Genomic DNA, 19975 nt, shown 5'->3' on the forward strand with positions numbered 1-19975 from the left:
AAGAAGGGGGTGTGGATCTGAAATTTTTTACACGAAAATTTCTCAATGGTACCCACATTCCATGATAATACAAACTGGAACGTTTTCGGGGACCATTTCACCCCTCTTAGGCGCCTATAGCTTTTATGTTTTTTTCAGGAACCCCCTTTTTTTGAATGACTGTGGTTCCACCCCCCCCCCCTGGACCTACAAGAAAAGTTGATACATCATTAGATCGGAAATTTGACCCAGATTCTTTTATCTAATAACATATTTTTCGCTGAAATGCAATGCGGGGGAGAAAATGGCGAAAAACTGATTTTGGGGGGCTAAGATCCACTCTGGGGGAGAACGCACACGCGATCGGGTGGGGGAAGTTGTGCGGTTTTACTTCTATGGACCTTATAAACATATTCCAACAATAAAATTTCATGTAGCAATTTTGTCATAATTAAATTGCAATTTGCCTGGACTAATAATGAAATTTTAGTTTTTTGATGAAAACTCAAAAACTAAGCACTCTAGAAAAAAACTAACGACATTATGTCGATTTGAAATTTAATTCTCTACAACTTTGATAACATGAAATTTTTTTGGACGCTTCCTCTCGCCTCCAGATAAACTTTAATGAAAGGTTATAACTCAAAATGTTTTCCAAACATTGAAATATTTCCTCTTCAAGATTTTATTTTTCAAAGTGTTCTTATGCTAAATGAAGGTAGGATACCAGATCTTTAAAATGAGGTGCTATTCATTCCTCACAATTAATTATAAGTTGATGAAAATAATGAATCAAGTTTTTAAAAAAAAGAAAATCACTCTCCTGTAAAATTTCACTTTTTTGAGATATAACCTTATTACTCCCGAGGTGCGATGTATTCTTCTCTTTCAGCTACGCCAAATTACAAATCAAAAAACTCTCAGACTTGCCTATTTTGGACTATTCTACTCTACAATGGCCTATGGGGTGGTTTTTTGGGGAGGTAGCATCATATGTCAAGCAAACTCTCACACTACAAAAACGTACGATAAGAACAATTTATAAAATACCTCTAAGACAAACATGCAGGCCCTTCTTTGTTGATAATAAAATTCTCACTACAATTTCACAATATATCTTGGACATATCTCTCATGGTTTATACTGGGGTTATAACCTTTCCAAAAATTACCCATCCATACCGTACCAGATCACAAGGTAACCTTAGAACTCCCGACCACCGCACAAAACTTCTCCAGTGTAGTACTGTATCATCTGCAGCAAAAGTATATAATCGTATTACAGGGAGTGTAAAAAACCAGCCCACTGCAAAAAAAAATTCAAAAATGCCCTCAAAGAATGGCTGATAACTAGGGCTTATTATACCCTGGAAGAATATCTCAGCTCCCTGGATCAATAAGCATTCAATCTTCACTTTTATTTTTTTTATTCTATTTTTTTTTTTTTTTTTTTTTTGAAATAACCTGGTGTAGAATTTTATATACATTATAGTTTTAACTCCTCATCTTTTTATGTTTTAATCCTGTACGTTTATCCAATTTAAATCTAAGATTTGTATTCTATAGATACCCATGTAATTAATATTCAAATAATTATCTATGTAATGCTTAACCTGATATGATGGCAGCAATGCTGCCGAATGTATCTCAAATAAAGAATAAAGAAAAGAAAAGAAAAGCACAAGTCAGATGTTAATTAGACATTTAATACGCACCAATCTCTAAAAATAAACTGAATTCAAGAAATCGGTCAAGTATCAAGTAATCATGTTTTTTTCACATTGAAAAAAAAAACAAAACAAAGACAAAACAAATTTGAATCTGTACACATTTAGATAGGTAGTCACTAGTCAATTGTTGAAATTCAAGTACATTTAGATGATATGTGATTGGCTAAGGTGCGTTTCTTGCCGAATTTCTTGCCGCAATGGGCACACTCGAAACGAGGACCCTCATCATGTTTACGTTCGTGACATGACCAACTTTGACTATACCTAAATTGTTGGTTGCATATGCGGCATTTGAAAGGTTTATCTTCATTATGGGTCCGTTGGTGATCAGTAAGATGCTGTTTTTGAGTAAAACTTTTGCTACACGTTCGACAAGAAAATGGTTTCACACCGGAATGTATTCTCAGGTGTTTAATGAGATCATGTTTATAGGATATCTTTTTTCCGCAATCAGCGCACTCGAAACAAGCTCCTTCCACATGTACGCGTTCGTGCAGCAATTTACTGTGATTGTGCTTGAATCGTGCATCACAAATCCGGCATTTGTGGAGTTTCTCTTCACTATGTGACAATCCATGTGAAATCAAAGAGCTTTTATAAGCAAACTGTTTGTCACAAAATTGGCAGTGAAACGGCATCGAATGTTTCCGCTGCTGGTGTCTTGTCCAATTACCTTTATAGGAAAACTTTTTACCACAAATATCGCAGCAGTAAGGCAATGAATCCTGCATCTGTTCCTCTGCCTACAGGAAAAAAAGACCATAATATAGCAAATTGAGACGTTCTTTTCTTCTAAATAATTGAGTTGCTCTCTAGTCATGTTGCATGAATACGAAAATGAAGCATAATACAGAATGCACAAAAATACCAAGCACCCCAATAAAAGGTTTAGGTTTAATATTTATACAGTTTTCCATTTTTTCGCAATTTCGAAATTTTGGGAACCCCTGGAAAACTAGAAACCTACGATTCGCGCCAAACGTAAACTTTTGAGGTATATACTTATTCAAATATCTTGATGAAAAAGTTTAATTAAGCTCCCTGTATATCCGTAATTTTGAACCCTTTTTTTAGAGCCCCCACTTTAGGCACCCCTAAAAATGGTGTGTATGCACATTTTTCAAATAAACTGAAGAATTTACATTTGAACCACACTGGCAAGTGCTCGATAATTTTTCATTTGATTTTCCCTGTAACTTTCAAAATTAAGCTTTGTTGGGCCAAATTCTAAGATTTTACTCTTATAAAAAACGCCAAAATCACATTTTCATGATTTCAACGAAGTAAAATCTCAGAATTTGGCCCCAAAAAGCTTAATTTTAAAAGTTACAGGGAAAATCAAATGAAAAATTATCGAGCACTTGCCAGTGTGGTTCAAAATGTAAATTCTTCAATGTATTTGAAAAAATGTGCATAAATGCCTTGTTTAGGGGTTCCTAAAGTGGGGGGCTCTAAAAGAAGGATTCAAAATTACGAATTTAGTGGGAGCTTAATTGAACTTTTTCATCTAGATAATCGAATATATACCTCAAAACGTTACGTTTGGCGCAAATCGCAGGTTTCTAGCTTCCCAGGGGTTCTCAAAATATCGAAATTACGAAAAATTGGAAAATTGGATTTTTGAGTACCATCGCAAAATTTTATTGAGCGTAAAATTCGGTAGGATGGAGGTCTTTCAGATACTAATAAACTGTAAAAAGCTTTTTAGGGAGGTTCAAAGGGGTAAGTTCAAAATGGTGGTTCCAAAATTTTCCAAAAATTAAACCCCCCCTCCCAACTTCTGCCCCCGAGGGTCGAAAATGGGGAAATCACTTCGCACAACGTTTATCGGGTTCAAACAGATATTTTACGCTAAAGAAGTTTTTGAAAATAATACTCAGTGGTTCCAAACATTATTTTTTTTATTCACAACTTTGGGAACCCCTGGAATCAAAAAATGGTAATTTTTGGTTAACTAACCACGGATTCGTATTTGGGACATTTATTACAACATTTTAAGAGTGGTCGAGTTGATAACTGACCTGGGGCCAAAAAGTGGCCTTATCGGGACTCCTCCTTTAAAGTTTCAAAAATGTTCTAGAGTCGACTCGAGGAGTTTTCAAAAAGCCGCTTGAGACTGCACTCTTGATGAAATTTTATGGGAAATTCAAGTTTCAAAAATCTACTGGAGGCTCCAAGAGTTTTCAAAAAGTCGCTGGAGGCTCCAAAATGACCTGAAATCCCCTTGCAGCCGACTTCATGGCATACTGAAATTTAGTTTACAGATTGGATTTTGGATTTCCTACTACTACATTTAATCAGATTTTGTGGAAATTTCAAGTTTCAAGAATCTGTTGTGGGCTCCAGAACTGCTCAAGTTAGTGAGAAACCGTTTCCTAGGACGTATCCCAAGTTTCAGCTTTCCAGGTCAATTTGGTAAAATTTTGATTTTTTTCTAATTTTTAGGCTAATTTTCAAAAATTTACCAAAAATCAAAAAATACACTTCATCATTTAAAATTTTGACTGGTTAAACATTTTTGTAAGTTACTTTAATCTAGCTCTGCACAGTTCAAACAATGTATTTTGCGGTATGCGAAAATTCAAAAAAATAGATTGACTGCGGAGTTGAGAGAGTCTTTAATTCGTTCTGATTTGATTGTGATAACTTCATTAATCGAAGGAATTTGAAAAAAAAAACACAAACAAACATAAAAATACCATTGCGTATTTTCTTCTCATATAAACTGAAGCACAAGTCGGTATCAGTATCAGTATCAGGCATTTACGAGCCAATCTCCAAGAATAAACTGAAGTTAAGAAATTCGTAAAGTTTTAAGTCAAGTTTTTTTCACGTTGATAATGAAAACAAAACAAAGCATAAACAAATTTGAATCTGTACACATTCACATAGGTATTCAATTATAGAAATCCATGTAGTTTCAAGTGTGAAATGAGATGATGTTTACAGGAACACTTTCTTCCGCAAACAGCGCACTGAAAACAAGCTCCTTTCACATGCACACGTTCGTGCCTCAATTGATTGCGAGTGTACTTGAATCGTGCATCACAAATGTGGCATTTGTAGAGTTTCTTTTCACAATACGCCCGTTGGTGCCGAGTAAGATGATGTTTTTCAGCAAAACTTTTGCCACACGTTAGACATGAAAACGGTTTCACACCGGAATGTACTTTCAGGTGTCTAATGAGAGTGTGTTTATAGGAAAACATTTTTCCGCAATCAACGCACTCAAAACGAGGTTCTTCCATATGCACGCGTTCGTGCCTCAATTTATTGTAATTGAACTTGAATTGTGCGTCACAAACGCGGCATTTGTAGCGTTTCTTTTCACTATGTGTCAATCCGTGTGCAATTAAATCGCTTTTGGAAGCAAACTGTTTCTCACAGCTTTGGCAGTGAAACGGCTTCGAATGTTCTTGCTGATGTCTTGACCAATCACGTTGACAGGAAAACATTGTACCACAAATATCACAACAGCAGGGGAATGACTTCCGTATCACAACATTTACCTGCAGGATAAAAGATGATATCGCAAATGACACGTGATCTTCATTTGAATAATTGTGTTGCCAAGTAGTTATGCGACATAAATACCAAGATGAAGTACATATATATATATATACGTTCACGACAGCACACTTATGAACCCATGTATGGGTTAATCTTGCATAAGAAGTGAACCAGTAGGTTTACCAGCCTGGCTCACTTTGTAAAGGCTAAAGTTACATAACAAGTGAGCCACCTGTTTCAAACTAGTTTTGTCAAAGTTAGCTGCGCGCACCAAATGTTTCTCAGAGATGTTCGCTAGATGTAGTACTAACATGAGGCCTATAGAATAGGAAGTACTGGTCGGCATACCCGAAGCCCTGTTGAAATTGGGTATGCACGGTGATAAATTTGACTAATGATTTTTCTGTATTTTATTGCTCTATGGGAATACTGTTGATACCAAAAATTTTGATGTGGTTCAGACTTTTTGACAACCAAGCAATTTTCACAAAATTCAATATAGTTCAAAAAATTTTAAAATTTTTTTGAAAAAATTTTCTCCAAAAATTTTTTATTCTATTTCTTGATACTGATAAATTATATATTTCAATGACTGTGCAATTAGAATTTCGATTAGTTAATTAGAACAAAAATTGAAAATGATTTTTAAAATTTTGAAATTTTGAAAAATTGGCTCATAAGCCTGCCGCGATGCCTATATATATATTATATACAGAGTTCGCGAAAATGCCGAGTATGTACCCCCACTCCCTCCCAAGTCACATGTTTAATAGCGGGGCAATCGGAATAATTGCCCCTCAAACCCCCCCCCCCCCGATCCATTGGAACAAATATTTTCTCAAAGGGCACATTCTAAGGAATAATTTAATGCAAAATTGCTACGATAGCATGTTGAAATTGGAGTGCAGAGTGAATTTTCCACCGCTCAGTAAAACCGTATAAATGGTTTGGAATATTCAATGGAAATAACTTGGAACATAATTCGCAGAATCTTAAATGATACATCTCTACGCGTGTCTTTCGAATCTGTGCCATTTTTCCCACAAAAAAAAGCTTGGGAAAGAGTTGGAGCGCAAAAAATCACGATTTTTTTTTTAGAAATGGTCTCATTTTCAAAGATTCATAGCTTTCCTCCAGGAGCACCTCCAAAGCTAAAACATTTTCAGAGCAACTGTCAACTTTAAAATACACTTCTTCACTAAGTTCGATCTCCAACTTTGCGGAGTTTGCAAAAATTAAAAAATATATATATATCGACTATAATATGTAGAGTTGAGAGATTCTTTAATTAACTCTGATTAGATTTTGGTAACTTTTATTAATCGATAGACATTGAAAAGGGGAAAAAATGTCAAATACAAAACACCATCTTGTATTCATTCCCATTATATAAGGGGAAATATATATCGGCACGACAGAAAAAGTGATTCAAACGACAGGACATTTGAACGTCAAAATAGGCTATTTCAAGGACGATTTTTAACGACAGTTCAGCACGACAAGTTAGGTAATACGAACGACAATTTGATTTCATACAAACGACGAAATAAATGTAATCCACATCCAAATGAATTATTGCCCGCCTAAAAAGTAATTGCCCGGGAAAATAAATTATTCCCCGCCAAAAAAAAAATTCGAAAAATTTACTCTTTTTGAAAAAAAAACAACTTGTGAACATGAATTTACGAGAAGAGAAAACTGATAGTACATTTAGGTATATAGGTGGGTAATTCTCAAAAAAAGTAAAATTCGTATAGGTACATGGCAAATTTCTCAGAGATCTTAGCATGAATTTTTCTTTTTTTCTGGTCCATTGAAGGATCACCCCCCCCCACATTTCACATTTGGTATTGAGATTTTTAGCCCCTCCTTTCATTGGTGTACATTCACCCCAAATGTCCTTGGACTTGGTTGTCACACGCCATGTTTTTGAAAAGAAATGATTTTTTTGGGGAAAAATTGACATATTCCCATTATCATAGAACACACAGGTTTGAAAACTGTCACACACTTTTTGCGCCAATTTTAGAGCAATTTTTAATTATTTTTGCTAGCTTCCCAATCTAACATTTTTTCGGGTAAGTGGCAGGACTGGTTGACTGTTCTCATAGAAATGTTACCCCGCACCATATCAAAATTGACCTTTTTTTTAGAGAATTACCCAGGTACATACACTATACAAATTCCCTATTTGATTGATCTGAACACTTCTTCATACTTCGTTCTTCTGGAAGGTCAGCGAAATCGAAAAAAGCACTGCTGGTTCAGTAGACGAACTTTTTATTTTTAATTTTTTGTGACGTGCTTTTGTAATTTTTCATGTCGTTCGTTTTCCTATAAACTTGCATTTTTTTTGTCGTTCATTTCTACATTTTTTTGTCGTGCACATTTCGTCGTTGAGTATATTATATAGACGTGCAATAAATTATTCTGTCGGGCAATATCTTACATCGTCGTTCAAATTCATTTACCGTCGTTTGAAAACTTTTTTCGTCGTGAAATGATTATTTTCCCGTGCAATGTCCTTTTTTGTCGTTAAAATGCCCTTTTCTCGTCGTGAAAACGCCTTTTTCTGTCGTGCCGATAAATCACACCCTTATATAAGTAGAAGCACAAGTCGGATGTTCATTATACATTTAATACGCGTCAATCTCCACAAATAAACTGAATTTAAGTAATCGATCAAATACCAAGTCAAGTTTTTTTCAAATTGAAAAAAAAAAACACAAAACACAGACAAAACAAATTTGAATCTGTACACACTTAGATATAGGTAGCCATTTGTTGAAATTCAAGTACATTTAGATGATTCGCACCTTGGTAGTAATAAGGTTACATCTCAAAAAAAATTGATTTTGACATTTTTGCATTTTTGGGGTTTGTATGATCCCCCTCAACCAAAAATAACACTTTGAGTTGGGTACATTATCTAGATCTTGTGAAAACGCAAATGGCCTAACTCAAAATCCCTACAACATTGCAAGTTGTTTGGAGTTATAAGGGTACATATAAAAAAAAACCTTTGAGTAAATTTCGTACATACCAAGTGTTGAAATCAGTTTTTATTGTTTTGAATGTTTGTCAGTTAGCTTGTACCAAATGGAAAAAAATTTTAAACTGAGCACTTTTTCAGAAAAATGAATTTGCACATGTAACAAAATTTTAGTTTTTTGAGAAAAAGTAGAAAACTAAGCACTCTAGAAAAAAAACTAACGACATTAAGTATATCAGTTGACAAAAATAATGAATCAAGTTTTTAAAAAAAGAAAATCACTCTCCTGTAAAATTTCACTTTTTTGAGGTGTAGGTAACCTTATTACTCCCAAGGTGCGATATATGTAGAGTTGAGAGATTCTTTAATCCTTATATATTAAAAGATGTTTGTCAGATAGAAATAGTCAGAAGAAGTGCATTTTTTATTTGTTTGTACCAAATGAATAACGATATAGTTTGCGGAGGTTATAGTATTGTGATGCACGTATTTTGCTGTGTTCATGGCAGCACGTATGCATAAGAAACGATTTATAATTTACCTATTTGAGTGTTTTTATTTGTAAACAATTAAAATACTGCGCGTCGGGAATGTAAATAGTGAATGTGAACTATGATGGGTATGAACGATGGCGATCCCACGTACAACTCCAGCTAACAGCTATGTACAGTGACATTGTGAAACAGAATAAACTTCAACAAAAACAGTTAGAAGAACAGCAGAGACAAATCAACCACTTATGAGAAGTAGTAGCTCACTATCAAGGCAAGTCAAAAGAGGATGAAAACCATCTCAGCGAACAAACATCATCAACAGACGAGTCAGAGGAAAATCATAGCAATATGACAATAGACAGCATTAAATCCATCCAGTCAAAAGAAACTTACAGTGAAAAACTCAAAAAGAAACGTATTCCACCTATTTACGTAAGTGGAATAAAAAATAATACTGAATTTACTGCAATGTTAGAAAGCATGGAAGAGTGTGAAACCCCTACAATGCAAACCCTCTCTAATGGAGATGTTAAAATAGCATGCTCAAATGAGCAAAGCTTTAGAGCAGTGTATAGGGCATTGGAGGCTATGAGGAAGAATCCTAGTCACAAAATGTATGGAATTGGGCACCATACATATCAGTTGAAACAAGATAAACCCTATCAGGTTGTTATAAGAGGGCTACACCGCTCCACTTCACCCGAGGATATCAAATTAGAATTGATTAAAATCGGACATGATGCCATTAATGTCACCCATGTAATTATTAAAAAAACAGAGGTGAAAAAAGATGAATCTGGAGAAATTGTGAGTAAGAAATCATATAAGGTGGCATTACCACTCTTTTATGTATATCTCAGCCCAAAAGAAAACAACAAGACCATTTATGAAATGGGGTTCTTGTTGCACACTAAAGTGAAGGTAGAGAACCTCCAGCAAAAAAAAGGGAGCTACCTCAATGTAAAAACTGCCAGCAGGTTGGTCATACCAAAACATACTGTGCAAGGAAACCCAAATGTGTTAAGTGTGGATTAGACCATGAAACAAAGCAATGTAGGAAGAAGAAAGAAGACCACGCCAAGTGTGCCAATTGTGATGGAGATCATACAGCCAACTGGAGAGGGTGTCCAGTAAAACAAGCAAAAATTGCTGCTATATCTAAACCAAAGATGACAGTAATTGATCGTGTTAAGCAAAGGACCACTCAAAGCCAGGAGCAGATAACAACTGAGAAACCTGAACAAGCCAAAATTGTCAAAAGAAACCTTCCAAAGAATAACACGGATGAATCGGATGAACCAGTGGAACTAGAAGAGCAGGTGAGCTTAAAATACATTTGGGAGCTGCTTAAAAAAATGGATAAAAGAATTTCTCAAGTTGAAAACACACAATACAAGATCAAAGCAAAGAAACATCCATCAGTTAAAACCTCACGACTTAGTCATGGATATTATAAAAAATAGAGTACTCTCACTGGAGAGATACTTTATAAAATAGCAGAGTATACTCTCACTGGAGAGAACCCTGCACATGTCATGTAACTAACTTGTTTAAAGTCAGAAATATTACTTATTTAAGGTCTCCTTAAGATTGTAATAAACCTTGTTAAATAAAAAATAAAATAAAAAATAAAAAAGTTGAAGAAAATAATGAATCAAGTTTTTAAAAAAAAGAAAATTAGTCGCCTGTAAAATTTCACTTTTTTGAGATGTAACCTTATTACTCCCAAGGTGCGAAATGTAATCAATTCATTCATATGCAATAAAAAATTACATGGGAATTAATTCGTACACTCGAAAATACAAATGTGGGAATCAGTTCGTACATGTGAAAAGAAGAGGTGGGAATCAATTCGGACACCTTCATTTCAAAAAAAATCAAACGGGAATCAACTCACCTACAGCCCTTTATTAAACGATAGACATTGAAAAAGGGAAAAAACGTCAAACGCAAAACACCATCATGTCTTTCCCAAATAAGTACAAGCATCAGTCGGATGTTTAACAGACATTTAATACGCGCCAATCTCTAAAAATAAAGTGAAGTTAAAAAATTGGTCAAGTACTCACATTTATAAAGTCAAGTTTTTTTTTCAGATTAAAAAAAAACAAACAAAGACAAAACAAATTTGAATCTGTACAATACATATTTAGAAAGGTAGTCAATTGTTGAAATTCAAGTACATTTAGATGATATGTGATTGGCCAAGGTGCGCTTCCTGCTGAATTTGTTGCCGCAATGGGCACACTCAAATTGAGTGCCCTCCACATGCGTACGTTCGTGCCTTGCCCTACAACCATGCTGACTAAATTGTTTGTTGCATATGCGGCATTTGAAGGGGTTCTCTTTACTATGCGTCCGTTGGTGCTTAGTAAGGCTGGCTTTTTCAGCAAAACTTTTGCTACACGTTTGACAAGAAAACGGTTTCACACCAGAATGTAGTCTCAGGTGTCTAATGAGATCATGTTTATAGGATAACTTTTTCCCGCAAACAGCGCACTCCAAACAAGCTCCTTCCGCATGCACGCGTTCGTGCCTCCATTTACTGGCATAGTTCTTGAATCGTGCATCACAAATGCCGCATTTGTAGCGTTTCTCGTTACTATGCGAACGTTGGTGATTAGTAAGATGATCTTTTCGAGTAAAACGTTTGTTACACGTTTGGCAAGAAAACGGTTTCACGCCGGAATGTATTCTCAGGTGTCTAATGAGATTTTCTTTATGGGAAAACTTTTTTCCACAATCAACGCATTTAAAACGAGCTCCTTCCCTGTGTACCCGTTCGTGCGCCCATTTGCTGCATTTGTAGAGTTTCTTTTCACTATGCGTTAATCCACGCTCAATAAAATCGCTTTTAGAAGCAAACTGTTTGTCACTGGTTTGGCGGTGAATCGGCTTCGTATGTTCTCGCTGCTGGTGTCTTGTCCAATCACCTTTGTAGGAAAACATTGCACCACAAATATCGCAGCGATGAGGGAATAAATTCCGCATCCGTACCTCTATCTACAGGAAAACAAGATCACATCGCAAATGACTCGTCGTGTTTTTTTGAATAATTGTGTTGCCAACTACATAGTTATGACCCATAGGTATAATTATAACAAAATGATGTATATACTGAGTGCCCAAAAATATCGAGTATGTAGCACCCAGAAGTCTCATGTTTAATAGCGGGGCAATAGGAATAATTGCACCTCAACCCCTTCCGATCCATTGGAACAAATATTTTATCAAAGAGGGCATTCTAAGGAATAATTTAATGCAAAATTGCCACGATAATAAATATGTAGAAATTGTAGTGCAGAGTGAATTTTCCACCGCTCAGTAAACCCCTATAAGTGGTCTGGAATATTCAATGGAAATGACTCATTGTCAGAACATAATTCGCAGAATCTTAAATAATACATCCCTATACTCTTGTCTTTCGAATCTGGGCCATTTTTCCCACAAAAAAAAAAAAAGGTTGAATCGGAGCTAGAGTGCAGAAAATCACGATTTTTTTCAGGAAAGTAGTCCAGTCATTTTAGCAAAATTTTTAGTCGAACCTCGAAAAAATTAGGGGCAAGCTGAATTTCACATTATTTGTTCAGATTGGTCTCTAAAACAACCCACCAAAAGTTGCACCCCCCAACTTGCCGGCTACCCCCGCAAGAGGTCATTAACCTTTGCCGATACAGGTTTTTCGGCTGTAACGCCAAAATGAAGGGTCCGAGAGAAAAAATGTTCGAAAAAAATTGTTCTACGCTAAATTTCCTATCAGCATGACAAGTCCAGCTTTTCCCAAAATGGCGATTTCACCCTTACTGAGGAGGGGGTAAAGTTGTCAATTTTATGAAAATTGTTTTAAAAAATGAAAATCGACAATTTAAAACGTGAACTCGATTTACGGTAGACTCAAAAATATTTTTACCAAAGTTGCACACTGCAACTTGTCTGCTACCCCCGCAAAAGGTCATTAACCTTTCAAAAATTTACTGGAGGCTCTAGTAATTTCCAAAAAGTCGTTGGATGCTCCGAAACGACTTGAAATGTACTTACAGTCGACTCCCTAGCGTATTGAAATTAGTTTACAGAGTACATTTTAGCTTTCCAACTGTTTTTAATGAAATTTTATATGGAAATTTCAAATTTCAAAAATCTACTGGAGGCTCCAAGAATTTTCAAAAAGTCGCTGGTGGCCACAAATGACTCAAACCCTCCAGCAGTTCATTTAATAGTGTGTTTAAATTGGATTTCAGCGTGAATTTCCGCATTCCAACTTCATTTGATGAAATTTTGTGGAAATTTCAAGTTTCAAAAATGTTCTGGAGGCTCCAGAACTGCTCAAAACGGTTTGAAATTGTTTCCAATCGATTTGGCAGGTCGATAATAAGGTATGTACCAAATTTCAACTTTCCAGCTCAATTTGGTAAAATTTTGATTTCTTTCTCATTTTTGGCCTAAATTTGATTATTAAAAATTCACCAAAAATCGAAAAATATATTTCAACTGAACTGGTCATGCTTATAGGAAATTTGACGTAGAATAATTTTAGTTCGATCACTTTTTTCCCTCCGACCCTTCATTTCGGCGGTATAGCCGAGAAACGTAGATTGACAAAGGTTAATGACCTTTTGCGGGGGTAGCAGACAAGATGCAGTGTGCAACTTTGGTAAAAATATTTTTGAGTCTACCGTAAATCGAGTTCACGTTTTAAATTGCCGATTTTCATTTTTTAAAACAATTTTCATAAAATTGACAACTTTACCCCCTCCTCAGTAAGGGTGAAATCGCCATTTTGGGAAAAGCTGGACTTGTCATGCTGATAGGAAATTTAGCGTAGAACAATTTTTTTCGAACATTTTTTCTCTCGGACCCTTCATTTTGGCGATACAGCCGAAAAACCTGTATCGGCAAAGGTTAATGACCTCTTGCGGGGGTAGCCGGCAAGTTGGGGGGTGCAACTTTTGGTGGGTTGTTTTAGAGACCAATCTGAACAAATAATGTGAAATTCAGCTTGCCCCTTAATTTTTTCGAGGTTCGACTAAAAATTTTGCTAAAATGACTGGACTAAAGGTCTCATTTTCGGAGATCCATATCTTTTCTCCAAGAGCACCTCCAGAGCTAGAAAATGTTTAGAGCAACTTTCAACTTCAAATATACGTCTTCACTAACTTCGATCTAACTCTACACAGTTCAAAAAATATTATGCAGTTTGCAAAAATTCAAAAAAATATACATTGACTACAATATGTAGAGTTGATAGATTCTTTAATCAACTCTGATTATATGTATTTTGATAACTTCATTAATCGATTGACATTTGGACATTGAAAAAGGGAAAAACGTCAAACATGAAATACCATCGTGTATTTTCTTTCTCCCATATGTACAATCTAAGTTGTAGCACAAGTCTGGTGTCAATAAGGAATTTTACGCACCAATCTCTAAGAATCAACAGAATTTAATAAATCGGTCAAGTGTTAAGTAAGTAAAGTTTTTTTTCACATTGAAAAAAAAACAAAACAAAGACAACACACATTTGAATGTGAACACATTTAGAACGGTAGTCAATTATTGAAATTCAAGTACATTTTGATGATATGTGATTGGCCAAGGTGCGCTTCCTGCTGAATTTGTGGCCACAATGGGCACATTCAAAACGAGGGCCCTCCACATGGATACTTTCGTGCGCTGCTCTACTGCGGGTATACTTGAATTGTTTGTTGCATATGCGGCATTTGAAGGGTTTCTCTTCACTATGCGTCCCTTGGTGTCTGGTAAGATGTTCTTTTTGAGTGAAACATTTGCTACACGTTTGGCAAGAAAACGGTTTCACACCAGAATGTAGTCTCTGGTGTCTAATGAGATGATGTTCATAGGAAAACTTTTTTCTGCAAACAGCGCATTCAAAACGGGCTCCTTCCATATGCACGCGTTCGTGCTCCAATCTACTACAATTGTGCTTGAATTGTGCGTCACAAGTGCTGCATTTGTAGCGTTTTATTTCACTATGCGTCAATCCATGCGCAATTAAAGTGCTTTTATGGCCAAACTGTTTGTCACAGACTTGGCATTGGAGTGGCTTCGCATGTTCTCCCTGGTGTCTTGTCCAATCGCGTTTGTAGGAAAACTTTGCATCACACGTATCGCAGCAGTAAGGGAATGAATCACCCACCTGTACCTTTGCCTGTAGGAAAAAAAGATCACATCGCGAATGACACATCCTTTTCTGTTGAATAATTTGTATTGCCAACTACGAATAAGTATATGTATATATGGGGTGCCCAACTGGCAAACATACAGAATAACCTCCCCCCCCCCAAAAAAAAAGTCCTATGTGTAATATTTCGTTTGGTCACAGTGAATAACAGGGGCGATGACAACACACCTATCTCACGTGGCCAATCTGTAGTTCTAACAAAAAAACTATCTTCAGGGTACTCGATATTTCTGAGGACACTGTAGGCCATCTTATTTTTACGAGGAAACAACAGTTCCAACACACTCGAAAAAAATGCTCATTTCATCAAAAAGTAAATTGTTCGGTGGCGCCATATTGGCCCTTTTTTCTACCTATTTCTGTACATCTACTACATCAAAATTACGTACAGAAGTTGCCTAATAGTTTTATAAAAATTCCGAGGAACTGTTCACTGCAGTGTTAATCAATAATCAACTTTTTGTACGAAAAAAGGTGGCAACACTGATTTTTATGATATCACCAAAAAGCCTTTCAAAACCCCTAACTATGGGAAAATGTTTCATTTTGGTAGGTACCGCGGTTATCGAGTAATCCACTGCTAAAATACATAGATGATATTTTAGTTTCACTGAAAATTTTGACACCCCCTGGCTGCCTTTAAAAATGGGCTAGACGGCTGCGATTTGCGCCATTGGCCATCCCTTCTAAAGGTCTTTCCACAGAAAAAAATTCAAAAAAATCACCGAACCCCCCTACCACTTCTTGGTCCAATTGACGTGGAATGACCCTCTAACCAGTACTTCAATTAATTTTGAGAACACACCAGCAGTCGATGTAATAGCATGTTAAAGTTGTAGTGCAACGTAAATTCTGAATTTCCAACTGCATTTGACGAAATTTTGTGGAAATTTCAAGTTACAAAAATCTACTGCAGGTATAAGAACTCCTCAAAACGGGTTGATACCGTTTCCTATCGATTTGGCAGGTCGAAAAAGGGTACGAGTATATCCCAAATTCCAGCTTTCTAGGTCAATTTGGTAAAAATTTATAATTTTTAAAAGAAACGAAAAAATTAATAATATTCAAATAGACCTGATCAATTTCTTTTTCAGGGTGTCTGGTGTCTACCAAACTCAAAAAACAAAATTTTGTACATTTTTGGTATTTTTTTCATATTTTTGTCACACGACATATTTTCAAGTTGTCTTTGAGACGTACCCTCGCTTACGTTTTATAGACATAAAAATTAAGTACCTTAACTGGAAAGCTATTTTGATAAAAATTTTTGAAATCAGGAATTGTACTCAAATTTTTCTCAAAAAAGTAACTTCAGTAACCAAAAAGTAATGAATAAAGTGACTAAAAAATTTTTTAATATTGTAAAAAACAGAGGCGAGTAAAAAAATTTGCATACGAAACATCACGTCTCATTTTCAGAGGCGCGACGAAGCGATGTGAGATGGGTGATTGAGGGGGAGGGGAGGAAGGGGGCGAGACTGAGAAATTTTCCCAACTTTTATTGCTAGATTTTCCCAAATTTTTTACGCCAGTCCCCCCCCCCTCAACACTAAGATTTGTCCATCTTATTGGCCAAATGTGGTTCGAACCATTTTTTAAAAAGGGGAGTTGGAAACAAAAATGTCAAATAAACATTTCTTAGAATTCTTTCATTGATTGGATCATGTTTTAGGAATTTCTCGAGTTGATTTTTCCATTCTAGGAAATGTTTGAAAATTGATGTGATAGAATTCAAAACTGATCGAGCGAAGCGAGGGCGAAAGCTGAGGAAAATTGATAAAATGAGACGTAAAGCAACACCATTCCCGAATTTGATTAAATGAGAGAATTATTTGAAACTTCGGAAAAAAGAAGGACCTTCGGGCAAAAAGAAGGACTTTTTACCGACTTTTTTGAAAAGAAGGACTCATACGCAAAAAGAAAAACTTTTACTGACCTAGAAGGACCGGAAGGACTGATAGATACCTACCCTGGCGAAGTTATTTTTGAAATCTTAAATAATTAGTCCAGAAAATTGCAAAAATTGCAAAAAAATAATTCGACTATCGAATTGAAAGGTTTTGTAATTCACTTTGATTTGCTTTTGGTAACTTCAATAATCGATAGGCTTTTAAAAAGAAAAAAAACTCCTAGCATTATATACCATCATGTATTTTTTCCCATATTATGTACTCGTAAGTTGAAGCACAATCACGCGGGTGCCAATTAAGCATTCAAGTAGCACCAGCCTCTTAAGAATAAACTGTATTTAAGAAATCGGTAAGGTTATGACTCTAGTCAAGTTTTATTCACGTTGAAAAAAAAAACAAAACAAAGATAAAACTTCGAATCTTAACACATTTAAATTGGTAACCAACTACTGAAATTTAAGTACATTCAGATGCTATGTGATTGGCTAGAACGCTCTTAAGGAGGAATTTGTTGCCGCAATGGGCACACTCAAAACGAGTGCCCTCCACATGGGTACTTTCGTGCCTTGCCCTACTGCGATTATGCTTGAATTGTCGGTTGCATATGCGGCATTTGAAGGGTTTCTCTTCACTATGCGTCCGTTGGTGCTGAGTAAGTTGTTCTTTTCGAGCAAAACTTTTACTACACGTTTGGCAAGAAAACGGTTTCACACCGGAATGTAGTTTCAGGTGTCTAATGAGATGATGTTTATAGGAACACTTTTTTCCGCAAACAGCGCATTCAAAACGGGCTCCTTCCACATGTACGCGTTCGTGCTCCAATTTATGGCCATTGTGCAAGAATCGTGCGTCACAAAGGCGGCATTTGAAGGGTTTCTCTTCACTATGCGTCCGATGGTGCTGAGTAAGATGATGTTTTCGAGCAAAACTTTTACTACACATTTGGCAAGAAAACGGTTTCACACCAGAATGTACTCTCAGGTGTCTAATGAGAGAATATTTGTAGGAAAACTTTTTTCCGCATTCAGCGCACTCCAAACAAGTTCCTTCCACATGCACGCGTTCGTGCCTCAATTTATGCTGATTGTGCTTGAATCGGACGTCACAAATGCGGCATTTGTAGCGTTTCTCTTCACTATGTGTCAATCCATGTCTAATAAGAAGGTATTTGTAAGCAAACTGTTTGTTACAGACTTGGCAGTGAAACGGCTTATTATGTTCTCGCTGCTGGTGTCTTGTCCAATCACCTTTGTAGGAAAACATTGCACCACAAGTATCGCAGCGATAGGGGAATAAATTCTGCATCCGCACCTCTGCCTACAGGATAAAAGATCATATCGCAAATGAAACGTCGTCTTATTTTGAATAATTGTGTGGCCAAGTAGGTACGTGCCATAAATACCAAAATGAAATATATGCAGGATTCGCAAAAATATCGAGTATGTACCCCCCCTCCCCCCAAATGTCACAAGTTTAATATCCGGGCAAATGGCAATAGGAATAATTGCACCTCCACCCCCTCCGATCCATTGGAACAAATATTTTCTCAAAGAGGACATTCTAAGGAACAATTTAATGCAAAATTGCCACGATAGCATGTTGAAATTGAATTGCAGAGTGAATTTTCCACCGCTCAGTAAAACCCTATAGGTGGTCTGGAATATTCAATGGAAATGCTTTGGAACGTAATAAGCAGAATCTTAAATAATGCATCCCTGGGCCATTTTTCCAACAAAAAAAAGGTTGGTAGGAGCTAGAGCGCAAAAAATCACGATTTTTTTCAGGGAACGTCACATTTTCGAAGATCCATATCTTTTCTCCAGGAGCATCTCCAATGCTAAAACATTTTTAGAGCAACTTTCAACTTCAAAATAGATACGCCTTCACTAACTTCGATCTAACTCTGCATCATTCAAAAAATATTATGCAGTTTGCAAAAATTCAAAAAAAAATATACCAACATCGACTATATGTACAGATGAGAGATTCTTGAATTACTTAACTCTGAATTATTTTGATAACTTCATTAATCGATAGATATTGAAAGAGGGACAAACGTCAAACATTAAATACTATCGTGTATTTTCTCCCATATGTATCTAAGTTGCAGCACAAGTCGAGTGTCAATAAGGAATTTTACGCACCAACCTCCAAGAATCAACAGAATTTAATAAATCGGTCAAGTTTTAAGTAAATTTTTTTCACATTTACAAAAAACAAAACAAAGACAACACACATTTGAATGTAAACACATTAAGAACGGTGGTCAATTATTGAAGTTCAAGTACATTTAGATGATATGTGATTGGCTAAGCTGCGCTTCTTGCTGAATTTGAGGCCACAATGGGCACACTCAAAATGAGGGCCTTCCACATGGATACGTTCGTGCACTGCCCTACTGCGATCCTGCTTGAATGGTTTGTTGCATATGTGGCATTCGAAGGGTTTCTCGCTAGTATGCGTTCCTTGGTGCTGAGTAAGATGATCTTTTCGAGTAAAATTTTTGCTACACGTTTGGCAAGAAAACGGTTTTACACCGGAATGTAGTCTCATGTGTTTATTCAGAGACCCTCTATAGGAAAATTTTTTTCCGCAATCAGGGCACTCGAAACAAGCTCCTTTCGCATGCACGCGTTCGTGCTCCAATTTATTGCGATTGTACTTGAATCGTGCATCACAAATGCTGCACTTGTAGAGTTTCTTTTCACTATGTGTCAATCCATGTGCAATTAAATTGCTTTCAGAAGCAAACTGTTTGTCACAAAGTTGGCAGTGAAACGGCTTCGAATGTTCTTGCTGCTGGTGTCTTGTCCAATCACATTTGTAGGAAAACTTTGTACCACAAATATCGCAACAGTATGGCAATGAATCCCGCATCTGTACCTTTGCCTGCAGGAAAAAAAGATCATATCGCAAATGACACATCCTTTCTTTTGAATAATTGTGTGCCCAATTACGAATAAAGTATAATATATGTGTAGGGTGTCCAACTGACAAGCATACAGAATAACCCCCCCTCCAAAAAAGCTTTGTGTTTAATATTTTGTTTGGTCACAGTGAATAAAAGGGGAAATGACAACACACCTATCTCGCGTTGCCAATCTGTATTTCTAACAAAAAAACTCAGTTCAGGGTACCTACTCGATATTTCTGAGGCAA

General features: G+C 36.2%; 1 protein-coding gene across 13 annotated transcripts in view; it reads right to left on the minus strand.

The window, feature by feature from the left end:
• Positions 1–19975, minus strand: part of LOC135849535 (zinc finger protein 37-like) — an 83969-nt gene that overhangs the window by 40082 nt on the left and 23912 nt on the right. Inside the window, exon 10 of one of the 13 annotated variants that reach the window (XM_065370045.1) lies at positions 1394–2451. The exons of 6 other annotated variants lie outside the window; for them this stretch is intronic. In XM_065370045.1, coding sequence (XP_065226117.1) covers positions 1843–2451 — 609 coding nt within the window. In that variant the 3' untranslated portion in view covers positions 1394–1842. Of the gene's footprint in view, positions 1–1393; positions 2452–4423; positions 5218–10781; positions 11708–14165; positions 14874–17150; positions 18134–18995; positions 19706–19975 lie in introns of those variants that run through there. 6 more of the 13 variants (XM_065370046.1, XM_065370038.1, XM_065370049.1 and 3 more) reach the window with 6 other exon arrangements.

The sequence above is a fragment of the Planococcus citri genome, chromosome 5 (assembly GCF_950023065.1).
Source record: "Planococcus citri chromosome 5, ihPlaCitr1.1, whole genome shotgun sequence".
Lineage (NCBI taxonomy): Eukaryota > Metazoa > Arthropoda > Insecta > Hemiptera > Pseudococcidae > Planococcus > Planococcus citri.